This window comes from Rhinoderma darwinii, chromosome 7 (genome assembly GCF_050947455.1).
Source record: "Rhinoderma darwinii isolate aRhiDar2 chromosome 7, aRhiDar2.hap1, whole genome shotgun sequence".
NCBI lineage: Eukaryota > Metazoa > Chordata > Amphibia > Anura > Rhinodermatidae > Rhinoderma > Rhinoderma darwinii.
This window is the reverse complement of record NC_134693.1, coordinates 13,508,267-13,517,752: the sequence shown is the minus strand read 5'-3', so window position 1 is coordinate 13,517,752 and position 9,486 is coordinate 13,508,267. Positions and strand designations below refer to the sequence as shown.

Here is a 9,486-nt window from a genome sequence, read left to right as displayed (position 1 = left end):
CATTTTTTTATTTAATTTAAAACCAATAATAATTTAGAAAGAAAAAAAAAAAAAAAAAAGATAAAATTTGGTTCTCTTAACCACTATATATAAAAGCAGATAGTACCAGGTCACTGAATTCATACAATCGGTAACAAAGTTGCATAAATAAGTCAGAAATAAATTAACTTTTCATATTGATAACTTTAAGCATCAACCAATCTCCTCCATTAAATACAATCTCATAAAATACGCCAGGCATTGAGAGTCCATTTAGTTCTGGAAATTCCCAACTCCTCCTGAACTTTAAAATCCGGTCACCTCCAAACTCACGGATGTGCCGCAACAGACGCCATTCATCTCCTCTTCCACTTTTAAACCACAATATTCTCCTTTCTTTCTCCCATGGAAACACAATAGGCAGCAGCCGCCCAGTCATGTCCACTTGTCAGACAGAAGGTTTAAAGCCTCACTTTACAGGTGGAGCGTCCTCTGGAGAGAACAGACGCCATTTCCGCAAAGTACTTTTTTTTTTTTTATATATATATTATTTTTAAAACAAAGTCCTGCCGGTCCGAGAAAGATCATCGCTCAGGGAGGTTGATCACAGGTACCCACTGATCCGAATAACGACTCTCTTTGCAAAAACTCATCACTTGATTGATGGCGGGATCCTTCAGCTGGGAAGCATGTGGATTCTGAAGACAAAAAACTAAATTTTAATGAACTGCATTTTTTTTTCAAATATTTTTCTTCTAATCTAGAACCCATTTAAAGTGAAAGCACCAAAAATGTTTGAAACGTAGAAGCACCTGTTACACTACATGCTACTCTACCTGCAGCTCCCGTTAGTAAAGGACATGTCAGAACAAGTTAACGGGCAGGAATGCCCCAGTGATGAGATCACAAGCAGTTGTCCAAAGTTCAACTACAGTAACTGTAGCACAGAGAGCAAAGTCACTATGATCTTACATTACCGAAACTCCTTGGCGGGGCGGGAGCGGACGCATGGAGCTTAGGAATGTGGGAGGGAGTCAGTCTTAAGGGAGCTTGGGAACCAAGCAGGGAGGTGGCAGAAGAAAGCCAAGGGCTGGGCAGGACGAGCTCACAATACCCTCTGAGCAGCAATTGTTCTGGAATGGGGGGGGTATAGGAGCAGGAAGCGCTGCCACCAGGGCGTGGAGAGAGTCGTAGGTGTAGGGTGATCGGAAAGAGCTCCGGGGTCCCTTGTAAGGTTTCTGTATACAAGTCATCAGGATCAAAAACTTATAGTGCGGAACGGAGTGTAAAGTTCGTTCTGCAGAAACGGAGGTGAACATGGGACCCAAATTATAGAAAATAGGTGCGCAAAAACACTAATACACCTATACCCACATGTTACCATCAGCGTGCCCATATACATACATATATATATATATATAAAAAAAAAAAGGGTTCTTGAATTGACTTAAAATCAAGTTTGGAAAAATTCAGTTTAGCTATTCTGTATTTAGATCTGTTTCTGGGAAAGCTGGGTGATAACCAGCCACCAAGCGTCCTGAATAGCAAAGCCTTTCAGGGTGCGCTCACACGTGGCATTGTATTTCCAGCGTAGATCTGCGCTTCAGAAAGCTTTACACTGCACGTCTATGGGCAAAAATATTCTGCAACACAAGAACTAGAAACAATATTTCTCCCACAGCCTTACATTGTGGCTTCTGTAACGTATTTTTAAGCTGCGGAAATATACCGCAAGTACGCCGCGTGTGACTCCGCCCTTCGTAAGCAGCGATACAGCCCTCATTACTATCCACAGGAACATGTGCCATTCAAAAGGAAAGCTGGGCATGACCCCTGCGTGGCGGCAATGTTAGCCGCTTTCCCAGAAACAGAGGATAGAACTTTTACTGAGAACACCTCAAGGACTTGTAGAAACTTTTGCACTATAGTAAATGTACATCAGACAGGTTCGGGGCAGACTGTGTTGCCATCAACAAAGTGAATGTTGTCCCCTCCCTGGCATCGTACACAGTAACCCACAACAATCCCCTGGCCTGGAATGTGCCCAGCAGTAACCACCCAGCACCCGCCCGCAGAGAACGTCACCTACGTTGATTAGAATACAATGCAGATCAGCAGGTTCCCCGGCCTTGTCGGAGCCGCCCAGGATCTCCGCCAGCCGGCTCATGTTGCTCACTCTCAGGATGTTGATGTCATTCTCGCAGCAGAATGCCTGGATCAGAGTGAAGTGAATCTGTAAAGCGACATCCTGATCTTCCGCTTCATCCGTGGCCAGAAGACAAAGCACCACATTGTCCGGGTCCCTGCAAAGTACAAACCGAGAGCTGATCAGAACATGCAGCGCATACGTGTAACGACAACACGCCAGAATAAAGGGGGAGGGGGGGGGGTGAAAAATAAATAAATTAAAAGCCGGGTCACACATGCAATTTTGACAGGTTTTTTTTTTTAGCCAAAGACCAGAGCGGACACAAAATAAAAGGAATGAATCTGTCTTTTATTTATACCTTTCGTTTTTGGATCCACTTCTGGCTTTGGCTTAAAAGACTGAGCCAAAAACTGCATCTAAACGGTGTGTGTGATCCTGGCCTTGGGCTTAATTCACAGTGCAGTTCTTTTATGCAGTTTTTGAAGTCACAACCAGGAGTGGAATGTAAAAGAGAAAAAAAAATGTGAATCTTTCCTATATATTTCACCTATGTCCACTCGACACAGGCTTTTCAAACTGCAGTGTGAATACACCCTAAAAGTGAGATTGTCAAGAAAACGGTGGCAATCGTTGTCTTTACATGCAGCAGTCTCCACCATAAGAACGTGTTCACACGCAGAATCAAACAGCTGAAAATCACAGAGAACTCTGGTTTTCAGCTGTTTTTGAAGCTGAAAATTGGTGTTTTTTGGAGTGTTTTTTTCCATTGACACAACGTAAAAAATAGTTCCAAAAACAACCCAAGAAGTGACATGCTCCTTTTTACAGAGCGTTTTTTTTACACACCATTTTTAAAAGTGGCGGTGCAAAATAAAACCAAAAAAAACAAAACCGCCCCGTCTGAACGAAACACTGTTTTTCCCATTGAATTCGACGAGCAGATGTTTGTAGGCGTTTAGGTAGCGTTTTTCAGGCGTATTGAGAGTTTACACCAAGCAGCGTGTGAACACACATATATATAAAAAAACACCAACGGTAAAAAGTAAAAATGCAACAATGTAATCCTAAAAGCCCAGACAGACAACTGGACCGATACTTTGTCTTGATTCTATTAGGGGAGAACTGTCCAAGTTCCAATGCTATGAATGAATGGAGCGGTCTACAGCTGCAAGGCCTCCAAGTCTGAGGGGGAACTACAATGCTCAGCATGCTCTGACAGTCCACTGCACACATATGGAGGTATGAATTACAGCTGGATGTACAGTAATCTACCCGGATTATAATCTCCAGGGTCATCGTGATTTTAGAGCAGAGGGACCGGATCTGTGTGCACCATCCCATGTAGGAAGAAGTGGCTGCAACTCAGGAATGCTGGGAATTGTAGTTTCACAACAGCTGGAGAGCCACAGGAGATAGATATGTAATGATCGGGCACTTACACATTGAGCAGCTTGGCCGCCTCGTACACCCCGATGGTCATGGTCCTCTGCAGTTTGGCTTTGCTCAGCACCTCCTCCAGCGCTGACCCCACACTGTCCATCCTGAAACAGAGATTAGATGATCACCCTCAGCGGGTCACTCACCCCGTACAGCAGCAACGGTCATTTACCTTATATGCACCTACAACAGCCACAGGGTCACCGCAAATAACTGTCAGTGCTGCAAACTATAGGGTGTCACCCCGGGATTACACTCAGCCCGGGTCACCCCCACATCACGTCAGCCATGCATGCTGCAGAATAGCCCGGTGACCCCAGAATGGAGACGCACCCGCAAATCGTCACCTAGCCCGTGATGGCTCCATGCACACCCCGAGTCACCCCACAACACCCTCAGACGTCACTCTACAGGTGCTTCACCCAAGTTCAGTGTAAACGCAGCTCACCAGCGACAGCCCGATAAACGCACAAGTCACATAAAATGCCATCAGGCGATCACCCCATCAGACCCGGGGTGGCCTCATAGCACAAGCGTCACAGCCGGTAACTTCTCCGCGAACGGGTCACCGACGTCACCCCTATCAGGGTCACTACCAGAGGCAGGTCAGGCGGTCGCCCCCACAATAGTCCCTTTCATGCAGTATTCGCAGTCCTTACTTTCCCATGCTTTGCTCTCCAGCAGTCAGTTCCTCCAATGTCATAGTGTTCCCGATACTCCGTATAGTAATCCTGCCGTTCACAGCTGTGTACACGCGAGTCCTCTCTACACCTCAGCTCCAATCACTCTGACTCATCCCGTCCCCTACCCGGCTACATGTGCCGAACTCCCAGCCAACCACCGCGAACCTCATTAACATACCGACTTTGATTGGCTCATGTAAATGAGCTCCGGTCAACACCACATCCCCGTTACTACTATGCAAAGGTTGTATGAAGGCGGCAATCACCATTGGTTGGCTCAGAGATGAGAGGCGGGGCTGTTGTGGGAAGACGGTTGCCAGGCGATAGGATTGGTGGCATAACCCTTTCCCTGCTGGAATCGGCTTATTTCATTGGCTAGTCGGAGCGAATCCCCTCACGCGGTTCTGTTCTGGTACAGATCATGAGTAATACCCGAGCTGTGCCTGTCCTGTCACTATAGTGATATCATCTTACTGTAAATCCTACGCGTAGCACCAATCACCTCATCTCTGAGACCCGGGCAGAGGCAGCCATAACTGCATGCAGTACATCTGACCGATAATCATACTGATAATTGCTGTGTCTATGGTGACAAAACCCATAAAATTCTCGTCAGTCAGTCAAAAAAGTCTACCATGTTTTTAAGGGGGTCTCCCATCACACACGATATGGCCGCGACGCAGGTTGTGCGTCGAAAGAGCGCGGTGTCGAGCTGCGTACAGTGAAAGTGCTCACGTTGCGACCCCAAAGTTGCAGTGACTGCGACTTGACAGTCCTAAGAAATTCCAAAAGTTCGGATTCCTTGAGATGGTTGCAACAACTTGCGGGTCACCATGGGGCCACATTCACATACATTACTGCGATGGACGCAGTGTGACAAAGCGATCTTTGGACGCGCGACCTGTGTCGCTGCTAAAGTCGCCGTGTTGTCCTAGTTTTATGACATCAATTTGATATCTGGGACCCCCATTAATCCTGTGGTGCCCCGACTCGTATATAAGGGGCTCCCAGCGGTTGATCCCCATAATTAATATGCCATAATCCCCTTTACATCCTCAGTCATAATCACTATTCATAAGAAGCAGTCACCAATGGGCCCCTTGGGCTATGTTCACACGCACAAGTAAAAAACGGCTGAAAAAAAGCTGTGTGAACATACCCTAAGGGTATGTTCACACGGCCTATTTACGGACGTAAATCGGGCGTTTTTGCTCCGAATTACGCCCGAAAATAGCGCCTCAATAGCGCTGACAAACATCTGTCCATTGAAAGCAATGGGCAGACGTTTGTCTGTTCACACGAGGCGTATATTTACGCGCCGCTGTCAAATGACGGCGCGTAAATAGACGCCCGCGTCAAAGAAGTGACCTGTCACTTCTTTGGCCGTAATTGGAGCCGTTACTCATTGACTCCAATGAATAGCAGCGCCAATTACGTCCGTAATTGACGCGGCGTTCAAGCGCCTGCACATGCCGTTACGGCTGAAATTACGGGGATGTTTTCAGGCTGAAACATCCCCGTAATTTCAGCCGTAACGGACGCCCTCGTGTGAACATACCCTAAGGCTTTGTTCACACGCAGAGTCAAAAACCGCTGAAAATAATGGAAACCGCTGAAAATGAAGGAGCTGTTTTCAGAGAAAACAGCCTCTGATTTTCCGTCGGTTTTGAAGCTGAAGGCGTTTTTTGAGGCGTTTTTTGGAGCCGTTTTTCTATTGACAATGAAAAACAGCTTCAAAAACAGCTCAAGAAGTGACATGCTCCTTCATTTTACGCTGCACTTTATCTACGCACCGTTTTTAAAAACAGCGCCGTAAAAAAAACAACCCAAACCCCCCCCGTCTGAACGAACCGTCATTTTTCCCATTGAATTTAATGGGCAGATGTTTCTAGGTGTTTAGCTACCATTTTTTAAGGCCTATTTCAAGGCCTTTACGCCCCGAAATGCGACTGAAAATACAGCGTGTGAACATACCCTCATTCTATATAAAAGAACATCGACTTTATATATGGACAATATGGAGGCAATTTGTGCGTTTTCCACATATCCTGATCAATCGCACCACAAATCAATACTTTTTATTTACATGGTATATAAAACCTAGATGGTGTGATGTCACCTCATGAGGTGAAATACCAAGTTGTCACCCATTAGATGGTGCGCCCAGGTAAAGCTGGGGCATTGGAGCCCATGTGGTTCAGCCATGCCTCTGAGGATCTACCACGTGAGCTTCAGGCTACACATTTACAATATTCATTATAACTTAAACCTTCATTAACAAGCGCAAGGAGGTCTTCATAATTGCGGAGTCGGCCAGGCAGATCTGGAAAAAGTGTTTTGGATGCTGCCTAGCAACAGGATGCTGCTCTGGGTGACTACCTTGGATCACGTTGCATGGCCACCGTCTATGTTACAGAAGTGAGGGTAGTAGACCGCCAACCCTTCTCACCCAGTCATTTCTAGGACAAAATGGTCTCAAGCCCCCAGCGCTAACGAGTTGAAGGTTCTTTCTACATCAATCTTGTGTTTGTCGGGTGTCACACTTCAGTTTTAAACCCCCAAAAAACATGGAACAATAAGGGTATGTTCACACGCAGTGACCAGAAACGCCTGAAAATACGGAGCTGTTTTCAGGCGTAAACAGCTCCTGATTTTCAGACGTTTTTTTAACAACTTTCGCTGCGTTTTTTACGGCCGTTTTTGGAGCTGTTTTTCAATGGAGTCAATGAAAAACGCCTCCAAAAACGTCCCAAGAAGTGTCCTGCACTTCTTTTGACGAGCCGTCATTTTACGCGCCGTATTTTGACAGCGACGCATAAAATAAAGGCTTGTGGTAACAGAACATCGTAATTCCCATTGAAAGCAATGGGCAGATGTTTGTAGGCGTATTAGGGTAGTTTTTCCAGGCGTAATTCGAGGCGTAAAACGCCCGAATTACGTCTGAAACAACTGCGTGTGAACATACCCTTAGACCCTGGCTGCAACACTGGTCACGCAGCCAAAGATCACTGTGTGCCCCAGCGTGTATCACCGGTGATTAAAGCGAACGAGGCCACGTTGCGACTTGCAGGTGGCCACAACCCGACATTCGCTTGAAATCCGGCAGTTTGGATTTCTTGCGACTGTCAGGTCGCAATGCGGCCATATTCACATTAATAATGTACGATGCACCTGTGTCGCAGCCAGAGTCGCCGTGTAGCCATATCAATAAATAGGTTATTTTTGGTGGTGACTGAACGACTAGCAATAAAACGCTCGTTAATCGTGCAATGAATTGTTTACGCAAACAAAACATAATCATCGGTCGTTCTGACGTTGTGTTATGTAAATATGAATCGTTTATTCGATAGCAGATATGTGACATCGTTAAATAGGCGACCAAACGATTAATTTTTTTAACAATTGAGACACTAACATGTAGATACTTGTCTAGAATCGCTATTTGATCTAAGCGATCTTATCAAAAGTCGCTTATGCGAATATCTGTTCACGTAAATTGCCTTATTGACCATAGCAACCAATCAGAGTTCAGCTTATATGTTTTAAACCGGTCTGGAAAAATGAAAGCGGCACTGTGATTGGTTGCTATGGGCAACAAGGCCAGTTTTACTCTTTGACAGTTTTGATAAATCTACCCCAAAATCTGCACCAAATCTTCAATCTTTTTTGCAAATTCATTGACGACTGGGCGCCGTTTGCAAATTTGTACCGTGTTTGGTTCTGTGAACTCTAAATCTTGTCACCCGATCCATTATTTTTGCTTACTTTCAGATGACAGCTGAGGAAAATCTTATCAGATGGGAAACACAAAATGTCAAATGGGCATTTGGCCATTTTGCATTGTGGTGTGGCAACATTAATTTTTTTTTAAGAGAGTTCTAGAAAGAAAAAAATCCTCAGAGCCGCTGCTATGTACAGTGGATACCAATACCACATGCAACATTTTTTATTTTGTGGCATGATCCAGTGGATGCCATTTGTATGGCGATATTGTAATTTACTAAGGAGTATTATAGCCTCCAAGTCCATGTGCAATTAATGGAAAACTGTGACAAAATGCTGTTTATTGTAAGGGTGTGTTCACACAGGCTATTTTTAGCTGTTTTTCGGGCCATAAACATAGACATGGCTAAAAATACGGGGGCTGGACGCCTCCAAACATTTGCCCATTGATTTCAATGGGAAAAACAGCGTTCCGTTCCCACGGGGTGTTACTTAAGAGGATGTTTTTAAAAACAGCCACATTAAAAAACGGCTCGTAAAAAGAAGTGCATGTCACTTCTTTAGCCGTTTTTTGGGCTGTTTTTCATTGACACAATAGAAAAACATCTCCAAAAGCGTCCGTAAAAAACGCCGCAAAAAACGGCTGAAATTCCCTTGAAAACTGCTCCGTATTTTACAGCTGTTTTTAGTCTAGCGTGTGAACATAGCCTAAAATTGCAGCATTTTGCCGTGATTTATTTGACCGCACTGTCTGAACATACCCTCAGGCTGTAAGGCTGGGTTCACACACCCTATTTACGGATGTAATTTGGGCGTTTTAACCTCGAATTACGTCCGAAAAGACGGCTCCAATGCGCCGGCAAACATCTGCCCATTCATTTGAATGGGCTTTACGATGTTCTGTGCCGACGGTCATTTTTTTTACGCGCCGCTGTCAAAAGACGGCGCGTAAAAAAGACGCCCGCGTCAAAGAAGTGCCTGTCACTTCTTGGGACGAAATTGGAGCCGTTTTCCATTGACTCCATAGAAAAACAGCTCCAATTACGTCTGTAATGGACACTGCGAAAAACGCCTGCACTTGTCTTTACGTCTGAAATTCCGGAGCTGTTTTCTCCTGAAAACAGCTCCGTAATTTCAGGCGTATCGGACGTGTACATGTGAACATTATATGTTACATATATATATATATTTTGTGTGAAAAATTCCCTTTAATGCATATATTGATGTCTTCATTAAAATTCTGAGGGATGAACAGCCGCTCCAGCGGGCATGCTGGGGCTTGTAGTACCACACCATCTGTAAATGGACTTCCTCTTATAAAGTTTATTCAGAGCTGAGGTTTCGGTCAGGGACAGGCTGTGTATGTGATGTTTTTACACATGGAGATGTTTAATGCAGATAACACATGAGACACTGCTCGGCCGCACGATTCCTCAGCTCCCTCGGGGTTTTGGTGACACATTTGTTGCTTGTTCGCCGCACTGAGGAGGGATAAGCGCGGGTAAAACAGAGTGC

The 9,486-nt window shown here is 45.1% G+C and overlaps 1 protein-coding gene across 2 annotated transcripts; it reads right to left on the bottom strand.

Moving 5' to 3' along the window:
- Window positions 1–46: 46 nt before the first annotated feature.
- On the bottom strand, window positions 47–4,633 carry GADD45A (growth arrest and DNA damage inducible alpha). 2 transcript variants are annotated; one of them, XM_075832098.1, is made up of 4 exons: window positions 4,427–4,633; window positions 3,568–3,669; window positions 2,069–2,282; window positions 47–677 (listed from the first exon to the last, which is right to left on the bottom strand). In XM_075832098.1, exons 2-4 carry the CDS (start codon window positions 3,666–3,668, stop codon window positions 564–566), a joined length of 429 nt encoding a protein of 142 aa, XP_075688213.1. In that variant the 5' UTR covers window position 3,669; window positions 4,427–4,633; the 3' UTR covers window positions 47–563. The 2 variants fall into 2 exon arrangements, with proteins under 2 accessions (XP_075688213.1, XP_075688212.1); XM_075832097.1 differs by lacking the exon at window positions 4,427–4,633 and adding an exon at window positions 4,225–4,380.
- Window positions 4,634–9,486: the final 4,853 nt, after the last annotated feature.